The sequence below is a fragment of the Hevea brasiliensis genome, chromosome 11, assembly GCF_030052815.1.
Source record: "Hevea brasiliensis isolate MT/VB/25A 57/8 chromosome 11, ASM3005281v1, whole genome shotgun sequence".
NCBI lineage: Eukaryota > Viridiplantae > Streptophyta > Magnoliopsida > Malpighiales > Euphorbiaceae > Hevea > Hevea brasiliensis.
In genome coordinates, this window is record NC_079503.1 from 74,005,368 (window position 1) to 74,032,971 (window position 27,604).

Below are 27,604 nucleotides of genomic sequence, written 5' to 3' on the forward strand. Positions count from 1 at the left end.
TTTTAAAATATAAACTTAACATAATTAATTTTTTTAGTATAATTTATATTTTAAATAGGTAATCAATATTGTTTAATTGAAAATAATTATTGACATCACAGTATAATACTTTTTATTGTAATTTTTTTAATAAAAAGCAAATCTAATTCTAAAATAAGTATATATATATATATATATATATATATATATATATATATATTTTATATAATTAAAAAATAAATGATTCATCAGTCAAAATCTAATCTATAATTTAATTAAAATATAATTAAATTAAATTAAACTTATTTTCAAAAATAATTTAATACCATTTATCTTAAAAAAAAATCATATATATAATTTTTATTTATCTTTGCATGTTAGGAGAGTGTGGATAATTTAAATATTAAATAGAATATATTGTTATAATGGTTTAATGCTAAATATGGTATATAGGGATAATTTTGTTAATTGTATGCAAATAACATTATATTAAATCTATTAAATAATAAATATAGAATGGAAATAAGTCTCCATATATCAACTCTCAATTTTTTTATGATATGGTAGGAAAAATATTTATGCAAAACATAAATTAGATTATGGATGAGAATATATGGATTCTTTTTTCCTCCATAAAATTCATTTTGATAGTAATTTACTTACTGTTTTTTTATGCGAAATTTTACTATATTTTAAAAATTAAACTCCACTTGTTTTACGGATATATTTTTTAGTGTTTTGAATACTTAAAAAATAGATTAATAAAAAATATTTGATGAATTAAAGATAAAATTAACTTATTTTTATTAAAATATGAAAATATTTACATATTAATCATATAAATATATATTATTAATTGAATATTTTATTAAAAAAATAAAAAGTTTTTTTTATAAAAAATATAAATTATTTTCTCGCAAAATAAATGAAATTTAAAATTCTGTTTGTTTAAAAAAAGTAAGTTGTATATGGAAAATATTTCTAAAATTATATTTTTGTGAAAATATTTTTAATTATTTGGATATGATATTAAACTAATGGTATGCGTGATATCATATATGCATAAATATTTTTATATTTTAATAATATTATTACAATTTAGAAAATAAAAAAATAACTTAGGTTTCATTTATTTTATGGAATATATTTTTTAAAAAAATATTTTTTGTATTTTCTTATATTAGGATATTCAAAAAAATGAGTTAATAAAAAATATATTTCTGGTAAAAAAATTAAGATATTTTTAAAAAGAATAATTTTCTCTTTTTAAAATGAAAATTACTTTTATTTATAAATTTTGATAATTTTATTAAAATATAAATTTTTATATATGTATTATATAAGTATATATTATTAATTTAACATTGCAATTAAATGATGAAAAATATTTTTATTAAAATATATTTTTAAAAAACCTTTTTTTATAAAAAATATTATATATATAAATTATTTTTTAATAAACAAAAAAATTAATTTTTTTTATTAAAAAAATATTTTTTATTAATTTATTTTATTAAAGGTATCAAATATTATAAAATATAAAAAAAATATTGATCATAAAATAAATGAAGTGATTATCCTTAGCCACCTTATTTGAAAAAAATATTTGTTTATCTAAAAGATGTTTTTTAAATAAAAGGTGTGTTTTAAGTAGAAATAAAAAAAAGTTTTTAAAATTAGCAAGTACCCTTAATTAAATAAAATTAAAATCAGGCCACCAAATTTCGGAACTGTCATTCAACGAGGAGAGATATACTACGTCGTTTTGAAACTTAGAACTCAACCAAGCAAGCTTTAAGATTGTCATTCAAACAGCGAAATAGAGAGAAGAGACTCTCAGATCTATACCGTCGTTCTCGTTTGTATCACTGTGGTTCCCAGTTGCCGCTCTCCCTGATTATCGCCGCCGCCGTCGCTATTGTAATTTAAATGAGGAGGCAAGGGACTCTAAATTAGTCTAACTCACTTGTTCACATCGCCGGCGCTGTTCATTGTGGTTGGGTGAAATTCTTTTCATTTTGGATGAATGTTGAAGCCTTAGATTCTTTTTTTTTTTTTTCAATATTTTCTATAATCTTGCTTTTCATTAGATTTTCTGATTACCTTTTAGTTACTTTGCGCTGATGTTAGTAAGATTTTAATAAACTCGTTAATCTGCTATGCACAAAAACACCACCTCTTTTGAAAACTTTTAATTCATTGATGTTACTGTAAGATGATATTAAAATTAGTAAGCCTAATAACAAATTAGAGTTTAATTATATTAAAAAGTTTTGGTATATATTAATCTGATTAATTTTACTATCCTATTTTCAGCAGTAGGATAATTTCATTGCCACTGAATCTGGTTAAGTATCTGTAGCAGATTGTGCATATTGTAACGTTATGACAATTACGAGTTTGTGCCGAAGCTCTTGTAATGGAGCACTTGATCGATGTTACCGTCTTTCTCCTTGTCTTGCTGACCCTGGTACATTTTCTCCCCCTTTGCTCCTCTCTTTTTGACTTTCCATTTGTTCTTAATAGGAAATTTAAGACATAAATAAATGAAATGTTGACTATCTTCTTTTATTGAGTTAACTGTGTTAATGATGCCTCTTCCGTTCCTTTTGTTTTTTTTAGAGTTTGTGATTCTGATTAATTTTACTTTATTTTACCTTTAGCAAGGAGATCTTCATTGGGGTTGAAGTTGGCATTGGTGATGCTGCATCTGATATATGTAGGAGTTCTTTTTCTTTTCGATAACGATTTGATAGAGAAAACAAAACAAGACCCTTGGTAAGTTTTATCTCTTAATGCAATACCTGTTGCCTTCTCTATACAAGTTTTAAATCATGTTTTAGGAATAAGATTGCAAATTTGATTATCGAAGTTACCTGCAAATTTGAGACATTATGTGAAGTTCTGTTGTTTCAGTTTGAGCGAATGAGAAATGGATTGAATTATAACAATGAAATTCAAATTGGGTAGTTTAGTTGTGGTCGTGAGTTAAGATGTAATATTTTGGTTCTTTGAATGCAGTGTTAAAATTGATTGCAGAATGAAGAACTTGTGACTTGTGATTTGTCTAGCCAAATACATATTATTATATGGTCTAAGAGCTCAAGAGAATTAAAGAAATAAAGTACTGAGTATTTGATAATTTAGAATGGCAGTTTTAGTTGGGAATTGAATAGGCAAGTTTAATGTCTTGTAAATTAATGATGTTACTGGAATTGGATAGTATGATTTAGAACATACATCAAGCACTCATTTTGCTTAATTAACTTCAAATCACTCCCAATCTGCCTTTCCCAAAGTGCCTGACTTTAGGAAAGGGGAAAAATACAGATCACTTGTGCTGCAATTCCACAACATAAATTTGTGAACATTTTGTAGGGTATATAACTCTCTTACAAGTTAGCAAGGCCTTTTGAGATGTTTAAGTATGCCTTTGTCATATCAATGTTCTCACCCTGACACTCATTTCCTAAAGTTTTGAATTTTGGGGAAAAGACTGAAAGAAAAAGAACAAATCTATATGAACTTATCTATTACCTGTTATCATTTGAGAACAAATACACTAAAAAATATCTGTTTACATTTGCAAATAAGGTAGTGATAAGTTGATATTTATTTTCTAGCTTAAAAATATTGTCCGCATGAAGGAAGTGATGAATTTATCATAGAAGTTAAAGAGGTGTTACTCTATGCTTTTCTCTTTCATTCCATTTTTGAAATTTGTTAATATTAATTGGTGTGCTTTTTCATTTGCACTGTAAATGTGCTATTATAATATGTCCTAACTGATCAAATTATAACTTTCTCCTCTTGTTTGGTTTGTTCATTCACAGGTACATTGCCTTATATTTGTTGTTGTTTGTTGCAACATTGGTTCAATATTTTGTCACGTCTGGTTCTTCTCCTGGGTAAATGTCAATGCAGTTACTTCTCATGATCAAATATGCTTTGTGCCTATAGCGCATAAAGTTATTTCATATATTTTCCAATTTGTGTAATGTTATTGCTTTCTCCCTTTTTCTCCTTTTTCTTCCTTGTAGTTATGTCCTGGATGCAATGAGGATTCTAAATGAGAAAAATGCTGCAGTTTCAAGAGCATCAATGACTTCAAAGTAAGCTCTAAGCTTGAACTTAAATTTTAGTAGGCCGATCATTGAGATTGACTTGCATTTAGGTTGATGTTACTAACTGTTAATTTTTATAATGTTTAAGCAAAGACAGCCTGTTTCAAGTAAAAATGGAAGCGTAATTGTCACTGTGGATGGGAGCCAGTCAGGAAGGAATCCTCCACGAAGTAATGTAACATCTTGGATGAAGCTTGTTCTGGACATGTATCCTCCTGGAACATCTATTAGGTATGTGAACACTTAAGAGTTTCTTTGTTAAACCTCTTGATGATGCCTCCTTAAAGAGTTTAAGCACTTAATAATCATGCATATCTGTATAATATTTTGAGCAATGTGTGAATAGTAGTGCTAGTTAAATTCAAGAATGCTTTCATTGTGGGGTGTTGGTCTTTTACATGATGAGCTAGAGGGTTGCCATTTGGTATGGAATTTTTATTCAGTCCAAAAGTGCCATCATGTCTTTTTGGTAATTGCATGGATTACAAATCCATTTAGAAAATAGTTTAAAAAAAGTAGAGGGTTATGTAATATGTAGTGTAAAAAGATGTTTGGGGTACTTCAAAACAATAATTTTTTGGTAACCAGCTATATTTATTGCCTCAAATCTAGACGTTTACATGGTGCAGAAGAGTGCAGTAGTTTTTGAAAAGGGAAGATAATAAAGTCATTGGGGTTACTTATAAATAGGTGTGTTGTAGAGATTTTTGTTTCAGTTATTTTCTTTGGTCTGTGTAGGATATGACATATCAGTTACCGTATTGGCAGCATAACTACTTCATTTTTTTTTTTTTTTGTGACATTTAGATGCATCTTCTGCTGCTATATTGTTATTATGTTAAAGTTGTGAGATTTTAGGATTTTTTTTTTTAATCTGTGGCTAGTCACTATGCAATATTGTACTAACAGAACTTAATACTCAACAAAATGATAGTAAATGAATACACATGGAGATGGCTTATGTTGTAATGCTAGTGAATTCTTTTCAATGTAATTTCTCTTGACATGTACAATGGGGGAAAGAAAAATGAAGATGTTTAACGTTTCCTGGAGAAATAATATGGCTATGTTGTTTTGTCCTTTGCAGAACTTTGACATGTACCTACTGCAATGTTGAACAGGTATTGATTCTCACTTCTATGTTCAAACTTTGTAAGATATTTATGGTTGCCTGAATATAAATCTCTTTTTATCCTCTAAACTACTTACTTCTGCAACAATAGGCATTTGTTTCCCTTTAACTAAAAGCTGACATTTTCATATATAGTGTTGGTTGTCATGTCTTATTTTATTGTGATTGAGTCTCCTAATATATCGTCTTAAAATTTTATAAAATAATGTCATGGAAGTCTGATTGCTTGTGGAATTACTGTTGATGGGCATATTATAATAGCACATGATCGTCATGATTGTCAATCTAAACCTTGACCAACTCCTAATTTCACTTAAATGTATGTCTCTATGTCAAATGCCTCTCTTACAATGAAAATGCAAACACACACAATGCCCAGGAAAGTGTGGACATTCAAATGTAACTAATTTTTCACTAATGATTGGTTGCATGAGAAGAATTAACTACTTGCATTACACTATTGAGGGAGAAATATAGGTATTATTTGGTGATGTGTTGGTTGAGTCACTGCCCAATTGGTGTGTTGTGTTGGGTGAGTCACTGCCTGATTGGTGTAGTTGTGGAGAAATTTAGCAACTTGATTTTTCACTTTCAGACATTCTAGTTTTCCTGCTATATGGGCTAAAGAAAATGAGGTAGATGATAACAAACTCAAGAAATTTTAGAAGTATGGTATAGATGCCATCTTGGGTTTAATGGGGATATTATACTATACTTTCTAGTCCTTCTGGAACCTTATTTATATGTCTATTGAAATAACTTAGCTGCGGGCCATATTTTAGGCCTTGGGTTTTTTTTTTTTTTTTTTTTTTTTTTTTTTTTTTTTGCATATTCTAGCTTTGGTGGAATATGTTGCCTGCATTACTTTAGGATTATTTTAATTTTGGAATCTTAATTTAAGTCCTAATTGATTTAGCATGACAGTATTCTTCAGTTTTCTTTTGAGAATTAGGGAACTGTAAGATTTGAGACAAGTTACAACTTCTCAAAATCAATTAAAGATAATAAATAGATGTGTAGAAAAAAAGCATAATATATATTGTAGTAAAGATATTTTATTATGATTAGAGTGGTAAACATGTAAAGAATAACAAATACATGATGTTTATAAACTAGAGAATAAAGATCTAGTTCTCTCTAACTCTGTATATCTATAATATAACAATATGAGCTAAATTATGGAATCTAGATACTAAATACTGTTGTAACCATGCATGTGCTGGACACTTTGCGTAAAACTTTATCAAACAATTAAGAATAGTAGTAAAAGAAAAGATATTGGGTTAAATTAAAATAATGACTGCAATATTAAAAGTGACAGTGTGAAATGAACTAACACACATCTAATAGAGAGAGAGATATAGAGAGAGAGGTGTAGGATGAGGGGAGAGGAAAAGATTGTTAGGTTGAAATAAATACCTTTGGAGTGTACTAGAAGTCTACTGACAACTTGGGGAATAATGGAATAAAAGTAGAACATGCAGATGAATGCATGACTGAAAGGGTTGCTTGGTTTGGTTTACCTACTGTTTAGGAATGTGTATTTCTTTCTTTCCAATCTTAGTTTAGATTGCTCAGGGGAGGGTTTAGGGGCTCTTTGCATGTGACATTTGATGTGGAGCATTTCGGAATTTCACCCCTTACACATGCCCCAGGGCGTGTGCCAGAATGCCCTCACACACCCCAGGCTGCGTGGCAAGCATCTGTGAATAATGGGCAACGGTCTGCCAGTCACACACCCTAGGGTGTGTGACAGACAGAAACACATACCCATGGAACGAAAGTCAGGTTCAAGTTCAACAGCCCCAAAACACGTTAATTACATCTCCAAGTGGGTCTCCAGCAGTCCTAACATGATCCTACTTATTTTGGGAGAGTTTTAGTTGCCAAAATTAGCATATTTTATTTTCTTATTTCAATTAGGATTAGTTAATTAAGTTTTCTACTTTATAGGATTTAATATTTCCTATTTAATCTAGGATTCCTAGTGTACTTTTAGTTTATATAAATTTCCTAGAAACTACTTTCTAGTAGAAAGTAGATTTATTTTCCTATTAAGTTTAGGAGATCTTCTGAGGATTTAACCCAAAATCGTTTAGAGTGGAGAAAGCGAATCCATATAGCCGACCCTAAATTTGGGATAAAGGCTTAGTTGAGTTGAGTTGTAAGTTTAGGAGATCAAAATTCTATAAATACCTAGATATTTCTTATGTATTTTAGAGTTTGAGCTTTGAATTAATAAAGTCTTGCGAATAAATTTCTCTCAATTTTTACTTGTGTGTGAGTGTGTTATTTATTTGTGAGTTTCACACTGCATCAACATTGAAGTTAAAATTTGAATTTTAAACCTGTTGGAAAGGACGGGAAACTAATTGCTTTGCTTGATTCAATGCCAATTCACTAGAGTGGGCCTTGATTCTTGTATATTTTAATTTGGCCTATTGATTCAAATTGCCAGTGTGGGGAATCAACTCAAATTGTACAAGTCAAATAGAAAATGTACTATTCTAACAACGTTGATCCAAATCCTTAGAGGATCAGGACTGGATTTGGAATCCAACATCTTAAAGGTTTAGTATTAATTTTGATTCTATAAATATTTTTGTTTGTAATTCTTACAATTTAGTTTTTAGTCAATAGAAATTTCCTGCAAATGTTGCTGTTGGATTGTGAGATGCAATAGGTGTGATGCCTATGGTGCCTGGGTTTGAAGCCTAAGGATTATGGAATTTTACATGTCAATCCTAAACCTTTATTTACCTGTTACTGGTACTGTTCACAGTGCCTTAACTGCACAGCAAACATGCCCTATAATATGTTTTCCTTTTGTTATTTTGCTGCCTAGCTACTCTTGGTTATAAATTCTGATTGTTTACCTACTCTAATTTTCTACTAATTCAAGCTTTCTAATAAACTCAAAATCTAGCCTAAGTTACCAGCTTTTACAAGCTGTCTTATGTCAAAAATTGGAAGTCACAATCGAAGTGGCTGATTATCCAAACATATTTTCTTATTGCTTCTCTCATGGTGTTTATGTTATCTTCAATATAGCTTTTGATTGTTATTCATATTTCTTTCGATATTTCAGCCTCTGCGAGCAAAGCATTGCCATGATTGTGACAAATGTGTTCTTCAATTTGATCATCATTGCGTATGGCTTGGGACATGCATTGGCCAGGGAAATCATTGTCGATTTTGGTGAGTTAGTATCTTGATATCCTTGATGGAGCTTTGAAGGTGTACACAAAATGGTAGCTTCCTTCAAGTCATATTTATCTCTAATCTTGTTTTTACCTAAAAATTATTTTCCATTTGCTGTTCTATATTTAATGAAGTCTATGTATTCAACTTAATTTGCAATTGTTGGTCATCATTGATCTAGATTAATAGTTGATGTAGTAGATGTTCTTCCCCATAGGCATAGTGTAAGTCCTTGTTTTGACTCAAGCTTATCTTAGAGTTAGAGGAGACCTATATGCAAGTATCATGCTATCCATTTTAGTAATAGGAAACTTAATAAGTAACTTATTATTTTTCTAGGGTTGTTTATCAATTTATCTTATTTTATTTTTATTTTATTTATATATAAGGTTATAATCTTTTTAGGCGTGTTAGGTTTTTGGTTGTGAGAATCTTGTCTGATGTTAGTTAGGTTTTTTTCCAGTGTCCTGTCCATCACTGTTACCCTTAGTGACATGGGTTTAAAAAAATAAAATAAAATCTTCATCACAACCACCATCACTATCACTGGCCACCAAAAGGCCCCATTTGCTGTTACCACTTGTTGGAATCACATTGGAATGGGGAAGATACCAGAGCTTCATGCATCTCTTTCATTGCACTTTAACTCCCCTTCAAATCAAAACCACTGTCTTCCAACTTAAAATCTTTTGATCTAGCATCGTGTGGCACCCATTCTTCAGATATCTGGTTTCCATCACTGAAATCTCTTTAAAATCTCTTTAGACCATCGTAGCTGGGGTAGCCAGTAGCTAATTTCTCCTTTCCTGTTGTACACATCCCTTAACAATTTCTGTGAATGCTGTTTTTTTGAAGTGCATGGTTACTATAACTTAAAATAGTTATATTTATATGAATGCTAGTTGTAAATACTATTTCCAAGTTTGATATTAACCTTATGTTACTAGCATTCCATGTTTATATGACACAGAGAAAGACACAAATAATTGGATTTAATCCCAACCATTTGTGTTGGAGAGACTGTTTATATATGCTTTTACCATAAACTTAATGTTGTACGTTCGATGTCTTCATATTAGTGATGTGTGATTTCAACCTCAGGTGGTACCTTTGCGAAGAAACGGCATTATGCCTATGGACTGGCATCTTGTATATTGCATACCTGAAAACTAACATTACAAGGGCTTGGTATGATATCCTTTAGACGTACTTTTTTTTTTTTTCAGATGTCTTTCAAGGATTTTTTAATTTCAAATGTAATGTGAAGATTCTTTGGTACTGCACTAACATCTCCAAAGAAAATGAAAAGTGCTAGGAGAGTGGAGCGCAGAGAGAAGAGGAGGAGAAAGGAAAGGAGAGAGAGAGAGAGAAGAGAGGGGGGGGGGGGGGGGGGGGTGGTGGGTGGAATGAGACAAGTGGAAGAAAACAGTTCTGAGCTGCAACGTTGCTGGTTCCAGTGTTGTTATGACGATATTCTTGGGTCAACTTCTAGTTCTCTTGTAAGTTACATTGGATTGATTTTAAAATGATGTTATCATTGGCAGGTGGAAGGATGCAATCATGATACTATTGTTGGTTGCTTTATCAATTTTGTTGATCTTTCTTCTCCTCCTCTTGCTTTTCCATAGGTATTTATTGTTGTTTATTGACTAATTTGTTTCCAGAACATTATTTCTTGTGTTATTTTCTGGAGAAGCTTAAAATCATGACATACTAATAAGATATTGTAGATGCATTAAAAATTTATGTAATGTCTATTGTGTGCACATGGACTAATTATGAACTAGTGGCAAGATGAGCTCAGAGTGGGGCCTATTAATAGTGAACAAATATCTCTGAACCTTTCCTAATAGGCTTGAATGCAATCTGTATGTCCCCTTGGATTCATCACCTGCCATTTGCAAACAATTCCCTTACTCTTCCTCCTATAACTCTCCAACTCTTTCCTTCTCATTCGGTGTTATCTGTATGCAACTCTGCCTCTTGCCTCTACTTGACACAAAGAAAAACCCTTATCTATAAGAACCAAATGGCCTAATCATGTTGTATTTCACAAGGTTTATTAGTTTTTATGAATGTTGAAATATTTATCACGAATAAGCTGAATATAGAAAAGTCTTTCATTTATGTAACTTATTCGAGAAAAGTTTACTATCTCCTTCCTTGAGTATAGAGTTTCGTTTGCGTTGCCACTAGTATTCAAATTACAGAATCTTATTGTTTTTATGCAGCTATCTTATTTTGACAAATCAGACTACCTATGAACTTGTAAGGCGTAGGCGCATTCCATATTTAAGGTCTGTTAGCGCTTTTATGCTCTTCTGTAACTTTATATTCAGCATATTGCTTAACCTGGTTATTGACTTGTTTAAAGATTCAAAAAGTCAAAATTTATTATTGGATGTGAGTCCATAGAAAGACACAAGTTAAAATTTATTATCATTTTACCTATAACTTTCTTGTTGCTTACGAAGCAAGAATAAAGTAGTATGGTGAAAGAATAAAGGAAGTAAATATATTCTTTTGAACCTTCACTTGAATTTATGGACAATTTGCTAACTAGAAGGTATATATATATATCATTTTTTCATACATAATATTACTAAGCATGGTTTTGTGGTCACTGAATTGAAAATGGCAGTGCTACATGTCAATGAGAACTAAGTAGTTTACCTTTGTCAATTAATTCATTTGTTATTAGTTCACTATCTGCTGATGTGCAGGGGAATTCCTGAGCGGGTGCATCCATTCAGTAAAGGAGTTTGCAGGAATTTATACGAGTTCTGCTGTGCTCAAAGCAACACATACAACCTGGAAAGTTTACCAACAGCCTCAGAAATTGAAGAAAACTCACGACCATACACGTGCTCAGATTTTTTAACATGCCGGTGCTGCTGAGATTCTGCTAACAAGTTCTTTCACCATAAAAGTTATTGTGAACTCCATGCACACATTGCTGTACATCCATTTGTTGCAGAAGATTAAGTTGGAGTTGTTTTCAAGATGTTGATTTTATGCTTCTGTTGGATACATCTAAGAATTCTGTAATGGCTTGGTATGCGAAAATATGTGAAATATTTTTCACATTCGAATTCGTGTTGATTTTCGATGATTTCAAGTTCAATTGAGTGCAATCAAATCTTGCTTTATGTTTAAAATGCAGCATCTTGGCTATTTCAATTCATGTGTAGTAAATAGTGTCATTATCTTGAGTGCATACTGGTAGACAAAGGTATAAGAGTGCATACTGGTAGACAAGGGTAAAAGAGAGAGAGAAGAAAGCTAGGATAGAGAGGGGGGGGAGGGGGTGCGAGGGAGATAAAGGTAAAGGGGTCTGTTATCTAGTCTTGTTCGAATGTAATAGTATTCAATTTGTGAGTCGACTCCTTAAAAAAATTTATTTGTAAAAATATTTATATTACTTATTATATTTTATTATATTATAAATATTTTTTTATTTCAATTGTGAATGTTTTAAAAATAATTTGTGGTTTAAGACTATGATATAATTAATATATAAAATGTATTTATAAAATATAGTTATTTATAATTTAAATTTAAATTTTTTATAAAAATTAATTTATTTTTTTGAGAGTTAATTAAAATGATATATTTTAAATTTCACAACTCTAAATAAAAAACTTACCATAGTTATAAATGAGTTAGGTATTTGCAAATATATTTAGTTGATTTGCTAATTTTTTAAACTAGTTAAATTTGAATTTATTGATAATCAATTTGAGTCAACACGAAAAAAAAAAAAAAACTTTTTAAATCAATTTGAGCTCAACACGAAGAATAAAACTTTTATTCTTAAAAGAAAAAAAAAATTCAATATATGAAATTCGCTAAATTTGGTGGTTTTCATTTGACCCCAAAAACAACCAATAAACGATGCTCACAAACGCTGGGTGGGCTTGAGAGAGAGAGAGAGAGAGAGAGAGTGTGTTACCAGGTTCTGCCTCCTACCCATGACAAATCATTTATTAGTTTAGCATCTCTTGTTCTCTCTCCCAAGAACCCTGAAATTTCTATACCCATTGAATGAAATTGTTTCTTTGTCCAAGGAATTTTGAAATTTGAAGAGCAACATACAGCCATTGAAAATCCTATTAACCTTTTTGTTTCCTTGTTTTTAATGCAAACGTCATATCGTTTTCTCTCTCGCCTTTACCATTGCCGCCCCCATAAGCACACTTCCTCCGTTTCTTCTTCCATTTTATGGAACAAGGACTTGATCTTCTTATTAACCCAACACAATAACAATGAAAATCCCAACACTAACACTGGTTTAGAAGGCAATTTTGCCAAGCAAGTTTTTAGTTTTAGTTCCTTTACTCAGTCTCGTTGTTTTTTCACTTCTAACTCTTCTAACAAATTCTTATTCTTGGGTTTGGTTTCTTTTGATAATCAGAGTTATCATCACTACTCAACTCGTCGTAGTAAGTTTCTTTTTGCTTTTCCTTCAAATGGGAATTCATTATTTTTACTAATTATGTCTCTGATATTAATGCAGATTTTTTCACGAGGGCTAAACAAGTAAAGAAGATCGAAATCAATGATCAACATAGGTTATGTATTTTATTTTATTTTTCATTACTTTTCTGCACTTGTTGTTTCTGGGTAATTTGGGGGAAAATTGGGTTCTTACATTTCAAGTCATGTACATATTGTATGATAATATTTTCTAAAATTAAAATGGATTAATTGTTGAAATTCAGGAATATATCAGTCTTGGTTGAAACTAAATGTCTCTGTTGGAAGAGCATCCTTGTAGAATGGCAAGTCATGTGATTGATTGTGTTATAAATATGAAAGCGAGAATGGAACACTATCTCTAGAAAAATAATGAGAAATGATGCATTTGTATTTAATTTAGTTTCTCAATGGTGGATGAGGTCTTGGTTACGCAGTTAAAAAATCAAATGCACTAGTTTAAAGTCTTTTTTTTACAGAGTGATCAGATATTAATCAAATAATTGGAGCATAATGCAGTGCAAATATTTGGTCGAGACCACGTAGGTAGTTAACACCTTCAACTTTTTTGGTTAAGAGAGTTTTGTCTCAGTGATTGAATAGGTAGGCTTATGCTGGACTACCAATGACGTAGGGATAGGATAGCTTGTTGCTTGGCATTTTCGATGTTGTCATCAACAATCCATTAGATGTAACTGTACTTGCAATTTTGATTTGTCAATATGTTGAAAGAAACCTTAAAAGGCCATTCTAACATTTGCGAGGCAAAAGTTTACATCTCAGCATGCACATGCTTATGGTCTATATTAAATTGAGCATTGTATAATTATATTTCACTTTTTGCACTGAGCCTTATATTGGAAATTGTTTCCCTATAATGCCTACCTCAACTATACTTTTTTTTCACTTGGTCAATCTTTGAATGCTTTGGCAGTCAAAGAGCAGTCAAAACTGCATTGTGGTGCAACTTCCTTGTTTTCTCTCTCAAGTTTGGGGTCTGGTTAGCAAGCTCTAGTCATGTAATGTTGGCTGAAGTTGTGCATTCAGTTGCAGATTTTGCAAACCAGGTACCTTTTGCTAATGCTGTTGGTCACATGCTAGACTGAATATCTTGGTTTTGCTTTCATAATTTAAGTTTATATTTAATTTACTGATTACTGAATGCAGAGAAACTAATTCATGTTTAACATCGTAGGTTCTCCTTGCATATGGTTTGAGTAGCTCAAAGCGTGCACCAGATGCTCTTCATCCGTGAGTTATCAGTCTTTGTCATTTATGATATCTTCATTGCATTCTCTTCTTCATTTTTTTTTTTAATCTTTTTTCTTAGTTCCAACTATCGGCTAGGGCATTTTACCAAAATTGTGTAAATATATATAAAAAAAAAATTACTTTTCTGTTTATTGGGGAAACAATTTCCCAAACCATGGTGAAAATAGCCATGTAAGCAAAGAGAAGTACAACACCAACACTGAAAATAGAAGTATTTTATGCCAATTTTTATAAAAGCGGTAAGTTGATAAATGGGCAAAAAAAAACAGAGGTGCAGAGAATTTCTGCATGCAGCATATTACCATAATAAAACTATCGGTACAGGGGAGAATCAAACATGGTGTGTGTAAGTGGCCAAACCCATATTGACTGCATAAACAGCGGTATTCTTTGGTTCCCTCCCATCCCACAACGCTCCATCTGTATCCCAAATAGTTAATTTATTAGGGAAAAGAAAATAAGACTCTTGAAAAATAATTTGCAAACAATTTATTTTGTAAATGGGAAGATTAAATAATATAAAATGTAAGTTATAATATTTAATATTTTTTGTATATATATCATAATGTATTTAATAATATTAGGTAATATAATATTATTATATAAAAGGTAGTAATTTGTTAGATGTATATATACATATATTCTATGTTCGTAAAATAGTTTAAATAAATATTAAAAATTTATATGTATTTTAGTATGATATTAAACTGATGTTGATCTTGGTATCTGTAGCTTGAGAATCAAAAGAAATTTGTATAGAAAATAATATTTGAAAAATTAATTAAATATAGTTTTTAAAAAAAGTTAAAATGTAAAATACCATTAACTTCCGTGAACAAAATCCAAAATTAAAATTTTTGTAAACAAAAAAACCGACTAATATTGATGAGATATTTAATTGAATTAATAATAATAATAAATTATTTTAGGTTAAAAAGAAAATTATTATAATAATTTAATTAAAAATTAAATTAATTAATTACATAGTATTTTTTTATTCAATTAAATTTAATTGTTTGTAAATTAATAATTAATTAAATTTCATTGTTTATAAATTTAAAAACTGAATAATTTTGTTGAGATATTTAATTGAACTATTTTATTATGATATATATATATATATATATATATATATATATATATATATATATATATATATATATGAATGTTAATTTAATTATTTATATTAAATTTTAATGTTATTTTAGTTAATTTATTAATAAATAAAAATATTTATTGATTTAACATTTATTTTTGGAGAATATTAAAAAATTATTACTTCTTTCATTAGGTAATAATTTTATGAAAATTTGTATATTATAATTAATCTAATTACTAACTTATATATAATTAAAATAATATATATATATATATATATATATTAAGCCTTTTAGAAAATACAAGCACAAATAAAAGCGGCATGCTGCCGGTTAACACAACACAACACACACACACACACACACACATATGTTATGCAGAGTTAAATAATTAAAACACATTGTATTTATATGAAAACACTTATAACTATATTGTAATTGATGATGATAATAAAAATAAAGTAAAAATAAATGCTCTTAAATTAATATATAAAAGTTAAAAAAGGAAAAAAAAATTAAATAAGAGTGACTAATTTTGTTGAATTTTGGGTTAACTATTTTTTTAGTTTACTTTGGTAGAATCTCTGGTTTTATTTTTAAGAACATATTTCCTCCTTTTTTTCATTAAATGTAAAATTAATTAAAAACAACTATATAAACTTTTTCAGTATTACAAATATTGTTAGAGTATATAAAAATTTTATTAAATACTTATTTTATTAGAATTTTGTTGAAATTTAATTGTTATTTTTAAAATGTAAAATCCTTTAAATGTCTTTTAATTTTTTTATTTTTATTTTTATCAACTCATTCATGATTTATTTTGTATTGTAATTTTTTTTGGTACAATTGGGTCTAATTGGCTTGAGATTTAACAGCCCTGGAGACTACTCCAGTACTACTAAGATAAAGGTATTGGTTGTATTGTAATTTTTTATCATATATAATCTTATTATATAACATTAATAATATAGTTATTTTGGTTTAGATAAATTTATATTTAAATAAAGAGATTTAATTTCATAGCTCTAATTTTTGAATATAGGGTGAATGTGGTGGCCTTTTTTTGTGATTCATTACTTTGAAAATATCCAAAATGGATGATTGAGAGTTTAAATAAAAAAACAAAAATATTTAATACAATGATTACAATATAAGTTGATCAAATATGTTCCCAACTTTAAAATACATTAACTTAAATATGAATCAATCAGTGGAGCATATATCATTAATTTTTCTTTGAAAGCATGCGAACATGGCAAAGGCATAGCGTGTCATATTGGCTAGTGAATTAATATTTTAAGACGCTATGCTTATACTAGTATATATATATTTTTTTACTTCCAAATTATGAGATAAGCATTGGATGTGCAAATTAATAATATAATATTATTTTTATATTTAAAAATATATTATTTAGATTAAAATATGAGATGAATTTTTGTGTGAGAATGAGAATATCTCGACCCTTAGATTTGCCCACATGTTTATATATATATATACACACACACACAAACACGCGCGCGCGCTTACCTCCTGCTGCAGGCATGCTGGATAATAAAAAAAGGGTAAAACTGTAATTTTACTGTTCCTTAGGAACAGTAAAAAACTTGTGTGTTTTAGTAATATATTATAATGAATGGATGAAAATACTACTTAAAAATTAAAATGACAAAAATAGATTGAAATGATGACTCTAATGCTTTTAATCCCACTTATAATTTATAACATGTTATGTTTTATCCAAAAGAAGAAAAATTTAAGATACATATCAAAAAATAAATATGTAAGAAAATAGTATGTCAATTCATTTCTTTAATTTTAAAAATCACATTAAAAAAATAAAATAAAAAATAATATTATATAAGATATTTGACACAACTTAAATTTTGAGCAAGTAAAATTCTGACTATCTTACAATTTACATTAGCTAATAATTATTACTTAAATTTTAAGAAAACTATCTACTTATTAATCCTATATTGACAAAAAAATTTTAATGGAAGTTATTGGTTGTAGATAAAAAAATATTAATTATTTATTTTAATGATAAAAATTGAAATTAAAATTGAAATTAATTATATAGTATTTTTTAATGATAAAAATTGAAATTAATTATATAGTATTTTTTCCAATTAAATTTTATTAATTACATTACATATTAAAAATATTAATGTTTTATATATAAAAATCTAATAAATACATCTAGTATATTTTAATAATATGATTTAATAAATTTCATTAATTACCTATTTATAATTGTTTGTGCTCTATTTTTTTTTTTTTAATTTAATTATGTATGTGAAAGCAAATAAGGACTAAGGGAAACATACTGACATCGTTAAAATGGGTATTTATGGCAGTGACTCCCTTGGAAATTGAGGGAAGAATCTCTGCTTTGCACTGACTTCACTTAACTGATGCTGATGGGATGGCTCAAGCTATACCGACATTATCAGTGTCGGTATGCATGAATTTATTGAGCTGGATGGGGATCGTTTTGCAAAAGGTATTTTCTCACTCCATTACCGACAATGTGAATGGCGGTATGTGTTACAGTCATCTATACTGTCGGTTTTGTGTTGATCTATTCCACCGTGTCACCATTCACCCTGGTTTGGGAAATTGTTTCCCCAACACACACAAATTTTTTTTTTTGCACAATTTTGGTAAAATGCCCTCATAGCTATCAGTGTACATTTGCATGCACTATTCATTAGGCAAATTTTGTTATTGTGAAAATTTTATTTAGACCTAATTAATCCTTGATTTGTGCCATCTTCCTGTTTTTGCTTTCTTTACATGTACATATGATGAAACTTTTTATTGAGAGCTAAGGGTGTTCAATATTCAGTGCAAACTGACAAGCCAAACTAGACTAAACTGAATTAGGCAGTTTATTTTAGTTTGGCTCTTATGAAAAAACATTTTGATTTGAAAATCTTAGGAAAAATGCTTCACAGTTCAGTTTCAGTTATACGTGTGTGTGTGTGTGTGTGTGTGTGTGAGAGAGAGAGAGAGAGAGAGAGAGAGAGAGTGAGGAGAATTTGTTATTTGATCTTCCTTGTTTCTTGATAAATATAGATTAAATTTTGCAACTTCATTAGCATTTAAATTATGGAATTGTGTTGATTTTCTACATTAATATATATTACTCTGGATTATATTTTTATGTTTGAACTTGAAATACAAATGTTTTTAGTTAGTATTTATTATTTTAATCATAATTATTAGGTAAATAATGACTTAAATTGGATTGGAATTTATCAACATATTCAATGTTTTAGTACAAACCGTTTCAAAAACTGAACCAAACTTTTTAATTTAGTTTTATAGCTAAAACAGTTCAGTTTCAGTTTGAAAATTTCACAAACTCTAATTGTCAGTTCGTTTCAGATTCCCATAAACTATCCTAAACCGTACCATGAACACTGCTATTGAGAGCAGTTGCAGTTACTTAGCTTTTCTAACCCATTTCAATATTACATGGTTTTGAAAAGTGAACCGGTTTAACCGGGAACGGGACCTTGATCTGGTCCAATTCAGCTACAACCCTCCTTTTGATAAACTCAGCTTGAACCGGGATGAACTGGCGAACTAGTTAACCTGGCTGGGTTTAAACCAGTTGGTCATGTCACTCGATAAAAAAAAAATTGAAGAAAATGTAGATGTTGGGACTTTAACCTGGTTTGAAGAGATAACCTTTGTTGCGCTATACCACTTCAGCTAAAGCTGAACTTTGTGATTTTATTACCTCAATATACATATGCATATTACATTCAATATTAGCATAAAATAATTAACAATTACTAACTTGTAACAATTGTTAAAAAAAATGTTTCTCTATTTGACTAACTTCTAATTAATGGTACTAATAATTTATATTATTAGTGTGTTAACATGATTTCTTTTTTTATTTTAAATTTTCTTTATTTATTATTCTATAAAATTTAAATATATTGAAATTAATTTTTATTGATATGAATAAATTTATTATTATAAAAATTTTATTCTAAATATTTTTCTATTATAAAATTTTATAATTTTAAATTTTAGTTGAAATTTAAAATTATTTTAAAAATTATTTACACATTAAAATTTAAGTAAATTTATTTTAATTATTATAATAATGCATTATTGCCATTAATATTTTAATGAAATTAATAATTTATAATATATTTAATATTACATCAGTTAAATCCTGGTCCAATCCTGATTGAACCTGACCGGCCGGGTTTAGAAACCTTGATTACATATTCTCTGGGATAAATAACAAACTTTTATGATATTATTATTTAGGATTTATGAATATGCTAAAATAATTTAGTTTATGTTGCACAGCTATGGCTATTCAAAGGAAAGGTTTGTTTGGTCCTTGATATCTGCTGTTGGAATATTTTGTCTTGGTTCTGGAGCTACAATTGTTCATGGAGTTCAGAACTTGTGGACTTCACATGTAAGTGACCTGGTGAATTCCCAATGAAAATTTTGTTAGCAAAACTCCTAATGATTTACTGAGTTTTATTCATTTTCTTTTCATGATTCTCATCAATTGCCTTGTTAAATGCATTAAGGTTTATTGACTGCAATGTTTTCTTCAGCCCCCTGCAAACATTCAATATGCAGCTCTAGTGATTGGTGGTTCATTTATCATTGAAGGTACGGATCACGTCTCTTATTCATTAATTAAGGCTAATGAATCCCTAGCTTCTGATGTAATTTGGACTTCATCTTTTTCTCTGTCCTTTAGGTGCTTCTCTTCTAGTTGCCATACAAGCTGTGAAGAAAGGTGCAGCGGCAGAGGGAATGAAAGTGAGAGACTATGTTTGGCGTGGTCATGATCCCACATCTGTTGCAGTCATGACAGAGGCAATTTATCATTCCCTTTTTCTCCTTTGGTTTGTGAAATTATTGATAATTGTCTTTTGGGAATTTTAATATGGCTGATTCATGGTCTGTAATTCAAGGCACCCTACATTGGAGAAGAGTCTGTTATAAACTTAGCTATCAATTTTGTGTAAAAGTCTATTCTTGACGAAGCTGAGAATTGCATCTAACCTTTTTCAGATTAGGAAGAGAAGAAAATCGAGTGAGAAGGGATCACAACTGTAATCTTGAATGATGTTGTATATTTCCATTCCACAACTTCCTAACAATATATTCTTCTCTAAATTTAGTTGTATTAGCAAAAGTTTTAGGCTTTTGAACTCTTGCTTAAAATAATTATCATAAGCATAGCACTAGAATAAGCTGTTTAGTTGTTTTTCCATTCTCTTGTTGCAAAGGCTAAAGATTGAAAAATGTATTCAGATTTTTCAGTTCAAAAGTAACGTTACCATCATTTCTGATATCTCATATCCTTGGTTGTTTGACTAATTGGATTATAGAGTTAGGTTTGCATAATAATAGTTTGAAATTAGATCCTCTAGAAGATGATTTCATAGTAATAGTTTTTTAGGTTGCATTTGGTGCAAGCGACAAGACAACATGGGATAAGATAGGACAAGACAAGACAAATAGTTTTCCTGTCATGTGTTCAGTATATGTAGGACAAGACACATTAATTATATTTAGTAATAAATGAAATAATGAATATATAGTAAATAAGAAAATTTTCAAAAAGAAAAGTCAATTCTTTTCAATTTTAAAAATAAATATTAACTTTATCTAAAAAAATTATCCCTATACCATTGATAGCAATATACTCCTGTGTAGCTTCATTTTTTTTTTTTTAATTTTTCATCTTAAGAATATTTATGTAAGATTGCATCTTAGATTGTGCATCAAATTAGCGGCATTAATTAGAGAACACCTTTTTATTTTATTTTCATTTTAATTTTCTTTCCTTGCTGTGTTGCCTCTGTCTCCCTTTTTTCCCTTAAACGTAACTATAACTATTTTGCGTTTTTTAGGATTGTTGACATGGGAAAAGGGAAGATACTTATTGTTAAAATTGTTTATATAGATATACGATCAACTTACACATGTTTAAGCTACACTATTTTTATAGAGTCCCAAAATTTTCTTTGTGATTACTATTTCTACAAATTGACTATTGGATTTATTGTTCTATCTGTATACCTCTTGCATGCGAATTTGAAGCAATCAGATATGAACAATTGTTTCATATATGATGTCACAGTTTGGCTTTGACTTATATTTAAGAAAATCTTCAGTTTTTATAACTATTTAGATGACAAATATTTAATTATCTGATTGCCTTGAAATTTGACATTCGTGATCAGCATTACAAAGACAATAACTCCAATGTTCAATCTGCAAAAAATATGAATCAAAAAACAAGTTACGAAACTCTGTAAACAAACTGCTGAAGTTACATGTTTAAGTTGATATATATATATATATATATATATATATAGTGGTTACTGCAATTATAGCTAGTTGGTGTTTGTTGCCATTAATGCCATGCGTATGGTTTCATTTCTCTCTTAATAAATGATCTGAAATTTGCAGGATGGCGCTGCAGTAACTGGACTTGCTATTGCTGCTGCATCTCTGGTTGCAGTAAATACGACGGGGAATGCAATTTATGATCCTATAGGTTCAATTATTGTCGGAAACATTCTTGGGATGGTATACAATTTATTTTACTTGTCATTATTTAAATAGTTGAAATTTATATGTGACAGAACATTTTAGTACTGTCCGCAAATACTTAACTCTACTAAACAATGCTTTAAACCCTAAGCTTGTGTTTGGTAAGGGGATAAAATTTTGAGGTACTTCTAACACCTTTGGAAACCCCCTTTTGAATCTTGTTTTGTAAAATATTGTTGGTGGGTTGTTGGGGTGGGGGTGGGTGGGTTTAAGGAGTGTATGTGTGCATGTTAGTTGCCACTTCCACCTTCCTATGAATGCGTTACATATGGATTTTATCTTTGCATATCCTCACATCCATTTTAGTTCTCTCTAATTTTTGCGATGCAATATTGGAATGTGTCGTTTCTTCACTACCCAACACTCGTTTTTTTTTCCATTTGTGATTTTCATTTGCTTTTAGTGTCTTTTGTATGATAATGATATATGTGATGTTCTAATTACATATGTTGATTGGGCTGGGCATTTCAAATTTAGGTCATTCAAGTATCTGTTGTCTTTAGATTTGGTTCCATATGTACTAATCCAACCCTAGTGTATTGTGTATTGAGTTAGATCAACCTGTGGATTGAATATGTCTCTCTTCTTACTCTCGGTTATCATTATTTCTACTATTATCACCACCAAAAGCCATTAATTTTTTAAAATATAAAAGGTCTTAGGATCCTTGTAAAAATAAGGTGGCCAAGAAACAAGATAAATAAATAAAATAAAATAGAATTCCTGTAACCCTATAACTAGTGATGAGGTTTTGAAGTTTGAACATCAAGACATACTAAGTTTGAAGAGCATAGTGGTGGCTATATAATTTGACAATGAAGTGCCGGATTTTCCATTTTCATTTTGCTTCATTCCCACCGCACCCCTAAATGGGTTTCCTTCTTATTTTAGTTGTTAATTCTAGTAAGTTTGTTATAATGATGAAAATGTGAAATTGAACATGATGCAGCGTGAAGCTCAAAGAAAACACACACTCACACACAAAGTGAAAATTGAGAGAAAATTCTCTACAGAATTTTTATTGCTGAAAATCTCTGAATGAAATGCATGTAAATAAGGGGTATTTTTAGAGTTTTTAGAATCCTAAACCTAATAGGAATATGAAACTATTAGTTAGAAATTTTAGCTAAACCTAAATACAGTAGGAAATTATAAATAAAATAGGAATTAACCTAATCTTAGATAGAATAAGAAAACATAAATCAGTAATCCAACTAATGATTGGAAAACTTTTAGGACCTATTTTGTAGTGAGGAAAAGGGAGAGGAAAATGGTAGGGGAAGGGAAAAAAATTACAGTTCTCTTGTTTTGTTGGAAGGAAAAAGGAAGAAGGAAAAAACTTGAAAAGTACAATTCCCCTGTTTTGTAAGAAGGAAAAGGGGAAAGGAAAAAAAAATTATGAGGATTTGTGTGGAAAATGCTTAAAGAGTATTTTGAGTCATTTTGTTTTTTGTTAAAATTGTGGGGAAAACGGAACAATTTTTTTTTTCTGATTTTTCTCTATCCCCCTTTTTCCTCCCAATAGTTTTTTTTTTTTTTCATATAATTTTATTTATTTAATGCGAACATAATAGTAAATATAAAAAAATTCTCTCCTTGTCTTTTCATGAAAATATGAAAAATAAATAAATCACTTCTTTTTCTTTCCTTTTCCTATAAAAAAGATTTGTATGGAAAATAATAATTTCCCTTTCCATAGGAATTATACTTTTCCTTATAATTCCACTCACTTTTCTTTCTACAAAACAAGGCCTTAGACTAATTCTAAACTAATTCCACAGCTATCCCTCGATAAATAGGAAGTCCAAAGTGAATTATGATTGATGGAGATAAATTTGGACCAAGCTAGACTCCTTCATGTTGCTGGACAGTGGCTCACATGCCCTGGGCATGTGAATGGGCCTTGGTACATGCCTAGGGCGTGCGCTTCGCTGGTTTGAAGAAACATGCCCCGCATTATACTCTTTCACTTGAAAATAAAATTTGACCTTGAGTTAGAATTCTTCCATACCATTTTCCCCCACTTGGAATAACTCTTCCTTGTATTTTGAAGTGTTGAAGAATCATAACTTTATTGTAAAAGTGTACCATATCTCTTCCTTGAATGGTATCAACAATATTGATTGAATTGAAAACTTCATGTTGTCCTTTGTGTCCATAGTAGCATCTAGACAAATAAAATCAACCAAAACAATAGGAATTAAAGGGTAAGAAAAATTTTTGGTCTCCATCATCTCCATGACTTGTTTTTCTGTAGGTTCCAATATTGTCCCCATAATTTGTTTTTCGTCAACTTCTATTGGAGTATGTAGGAGGTTATATTTTCCCTTTGACACATTCCTCAAGCTCTTAATATTCAATTATAGTAAAAGGAAATTCAATTAAAGTTTTTAATTCAAATTCCTCAAACTTAGGCTCCTCCACTTCAAGTTGCATTTTTGAATCCTGAAGTTCCTTTTGTTCTTTACATTCTTGTTTTTCAATTGCATAGGGCTTTGGTTGGACCTCTTGTTGACAACATTATTTCTGTTTGAGTAAAATCTGCTCGTAATTTAGAGGCAAAAAAAAATTCTTATTTCAGCAAGTACTTCATCATAAACCATGTACGAATTGACCATTTCCCTTGTCGCTTCTATATTGTAGCCGTTCCCACCAAGTTGAAGCACTACGTTTCAACTGACAAGCTACCAATTGGATTCGTTTTTCAGGTGCTATGTTGATATAGTCGAAGAATCTTTCCACTTTCCTGATCCAATCTAAGAATTCTTCTATGACGAGATTCCCATAAAAATTAGGAAAATCAATTTTCAATTGATAATATGTGACTCGTTTCCTATCACCATCATAGTTTTGATGTCTATTGAACTGGATTGGTTCATAGTCATCCTCCTCCAAATCTTCATTGTTGACATATTACCTGCATGCAGAAAGAGGTCTGTTGATAGGGTCACCAAAAGCTAACTTTACCCTTGCCTTCTATCATCATCCTATCCTTGTTTGTACTACTTCTCAAAACATCAAGACGATCTATAATAACTTTGAAGGATCTCTCGATGCACTTGAATATGAGATCCATCTGTTCCTCTAGACGTCGCTCCCATCGTTGCAACATGTTGTCCCTATAGTCAAGGATTTTAGTTCCCTGATTAAGAACCACTATTGTCACTATCTCCATCAAGGTTAGCGATTGGGGTGATTTTTCCTGCTCTGATACCACCTAACGCAGTGTGAAACTCAAAGAAAACGCAATCACACAGTGAAAATTGAGAGAAAATTCTTTGCAGGATTTTTATTGCTGAAAATCTCTAACTGAAATACATGTAAATAAGGGATATTTATAGAGTTTTTAGAACCCTAAACCTAATAGGAATAATTAGAAAGTTTAGCTAAACCTAAATACAAGAGGAAGATATAAATAAAATAGGAATTAACCTTATCCTAGATAGAATGTGAAAACATAAATAAATACTCCTAGTGATAATAGGAAGAACTTTAAACTAATTCCACAGCTGTCCCTTGATAAAATAGGAAGTCCAAAGTGAATTAGGGCTGATGGAGATAAATTTGGACCAAAATGGACTCCTTCATGTTGCTGGACAGTGGCTCACATGCCCTGAGCATGTGAATGGGCCCTGGTACATGCTGAGGGAATGTACTTCGCTGGTTTGAAGAAACATGCCCTGCATAACATTTATGTTGTTGCAGACTTTTGTTTTTATTTTGATGACTCAATACTATGTTGAGTTCACAGCAGAAGGAAGCTTAAGAAGAGTTATTTTGTTATTACTATGCAAATCTAATTAAATCATCTATAGGTGGCTATATTTCTCATCCAGAGGAATCGACATGCTTTGATTGGTAGAGCGATGGATGACCATGACATGGAGAAGGTTCTTCGTTTTTTGAAAAATGACCCGGTATAATGGTTAGCCTATTTTGCTTCAATAATTTGGTTGTTTTCCATTCATACTTTGGAAGTTTGACGTGTTTCTCTTTCACTGTAGGTTGTAGATTCTTTATATGATTGCAAAAGTGAGGTTATTGGACCTGGATTCTTTAGATTTAAAGCAGAAATAGGTATTCTCATGCTGTGTCTTTGCTGTTTCATCTGAGTGTAAGCTTCTGAATGTTGATGTCTATATGCTGTCAGTTTAACCAATTATTGCTGAAGGTGTTATTTATACGTTAAAGAGATGATAACATATACATATATATATATATATATATATATATATATATATATATATATATATATATATATATATATATATATATTTATATATATGTTATCATCTCTTTAACTTATAAATATTATCTTGAATGTAATTGAGCAGTGGGCTGTAATGAAAATTGTTACATTTACAGCTGAGAATGGAACACAAAACTTATCCTATCATTGGCATCATTGCAATATTCTTTTATAAGGGCTTTGCTGGGATATCAATATGATTTGATGTGGCTGTTTATATGAACAGACTTTAACGGAGTGGTGGTCGTGCAGAATTATCTAAGTAGGACTGGACGTGCAGAGTGGGCCAGACAGGTTAACTTATGGTCTATTTTTCATCATAAAGAATCTCTCTCAGGAATAATCATTTCTTTTACTTGCTTTGGTAGCTTAGGAAGTACCTTACAATCTGCCATCCCTATAGTAAGCAATTCCCTTCGTGAAAGTGAAACTTGAAGCTTAAATGTTTCTTTTATAATGCATTTCTTCAGATTGAATGCATATTATTGTTGTTTTTTTTTCTATTGTTATCAGTTCATGGAGAACAGTTTTTGATTCACTCTACCACTTTTTACCTTAAAGTATTCATGTAACACCTGATAAAAATCTCCAGCAACATAATTGAAGTGAGCTAGTCAATCTGTCAATGCAGCCTACAATTTTGAATCCAGTTAATGAAGGAAAACTGGATTTAATGATTGTTTTGATTTATATCTTCATTAAGAAATTCAAATTTTTCTTCATGTGCTGTGTAGTTTCATGAAGCTGCAAAGGAGAAGGATGATAGGGCGTTGCTCAAGATCATGTCAAACTATGGTATTTTGCACTCTTATGACTTTGGGATTTTCCCTGAGTTAGACTTGCAGCTGTTTCAATAACTGGCTTTCTTTGCAGGTGAGGAAGTAGTTACTGCTTTAGGAAGTGAGGTTGATAGGCTTGAAAAGGAGATCCAGGAACTTGTTCCTGGTATTCGGCATGTTGATATAGAAGCTCACAATCCAACATGACAAACCCCATGATTTTAATGTTCATACATCAGTATCTTCTTGTCTTTCTATATTATATACTGCTTCGATGAATATCATGCATGGCAGATTATAGGCTTTTTGGATATTTGTGCTATCTACCATGCAAATTTTTATAGTGAGACCCCAAATCTGTTAAGATATTGCTAGCTCTCCTGTAATTGGTATATTATAAGAATATGTCACCTTTGATATTGTCTGGATTCTGAAAGGAAGTGTGATTCGTTTGAGCAAATTGGCTGGAATTTGATACACGAAGTTGAGCTGCCTTTGGTTTTTCATGAAATGAATTATTTTGTTAGAAGTTGCATATATTGTTTAAGTAGGATTTTTTTTTTTCCACTTAATGGTGGCTATTTTAGTTTCAGTGGATGGTAATCACAGTGATAACATATAATTATTCATGTATCTAGACCCGGCCATTGGGCTGGTTTTAATTCAAATCACTCCAG

The 27,604-nt window shown here is 30.1% G+C and overlaps 2 protein-coding genes across 9 annotated transcripts; both read left to right on the forward strand.

Annotated features, from left to right (window-relative positions):
• Positions 1–1,718: 1,718 nt before the first annotated feature.
• On the forward strand, positions 1,719–11,594 carry LOC110661097 (protein S-acyltransferase 10). Of its 8 annotated transcripts, none has more exons than XM_021819641.2 (12): positions 1,719–1,980; positions 2,345–2,449; positions 2,643–2,757; positions 3,813–3,887; positions 4,020–4,091; positions 4,197–4,334; positions 5,191–5,224; positions 8,324–8,433; positions 9,538–9,624; positions 9,981–10,064; positions 10,668–10,733; positions 11,160–11,594. In XM_021819641.2, the coding sequence occupies exons 2-12, from the start codon at positions 2,365–2,367 to the stop codon at positions 11,332–11,334; spliced, it is 1,041 nt and encodes a 346-aa protein (XP_021675333.2). In that variant the 5' UTR covers positions 1,719–1,980; positions 2,345–2,364; the 3' UTR covers positions 11,335–11,594. The 8 variants fall into 8 exon arrangements, with proteins under 8 accessions (XP_021675333.2, XP_057986141.1, XP_021675334.2 ...); XM_058130158.1 differs by having other exon boundaries at positions 1,719–1,975; positions 2,344–2,449; XM_021819642.2 differs by having other exon boundaries at positions 1,719–1,972.
• Positions 11,595–12,305: 711 nt separating this feature from the next.
• On the forward strand, positions 12,306–27,387 carry LOC110661099 (metal tolerance protein C4). The gene is made up of 13 exons (XM_058130159.1): positions 12,306–12,878; positions 12,953–13,007; positions 13,847–13,979; positions 14,108–14,163; positions 19,623–19,737; positions 19,883–19,940; positions 20,032–20,150; positions 21,756–21,875; positions 25,715–25,816; positions 25,904–25,976; positions 26,375–26,442; positions 26,883–26,943; positions 27,022–27,387. The coding sequence occupies exons 1-13, from the start codon at positions 12,575–12,577 to the stop codon at positions 27,132–27,134; spliced, it is 1,377 nt and encodes a 458-aa protein (XP_057986142.1). The 5' UTR covers positions 12,306–12,574; the 3' UTR covers positions 27,135–27,387.
• Positions 27,388–27,604: the final 217 nt, after the last annotated feature.

Coding starts and splice junctions, on each gene's coding strand:
- LOC110661099 (XM_058130159.1), top strand. CDS start 12,575: ATGCAAACGTCATATCGTTTTCTCTCTCGCCTTTACCATTGCCGCCCC. Junction 12,879..12,952: donor TCACTACTCAACTCGTCGTA/GTAAGTTTCTTT, acceptor ATATTAATGCAG/ATTTTTTCACGAGGGCTAAA. Junction 26,443..26,882: donor GTGCAGAGTGGGCCAGACAG/GTTAACTTATGG, acceptor TGTGCTGTGTAG/TTTCATGAAGCTGCAAAGGA.
- LOC110661097 (XM_021819641.2), top strand. CDS start 2,365: ATGACAATTACGAGTTTGTGCCGAAGCTCTTGTAATGGAGCACTTGAT. Junction 2,758..3,812: donor AAAACAAAACAAGACCCTTG/GTAAGTTTTATC, acceptor GTTCATTCACAG/GTACATTGCCTTATATTTGT. Junction 5,225..8,323: donor CCTACTGCAATGTTGAACAG/GTATTGATTCTC, acceptor TCGATATTTCAG/CCTCTGCGAGCAAAGCATTG.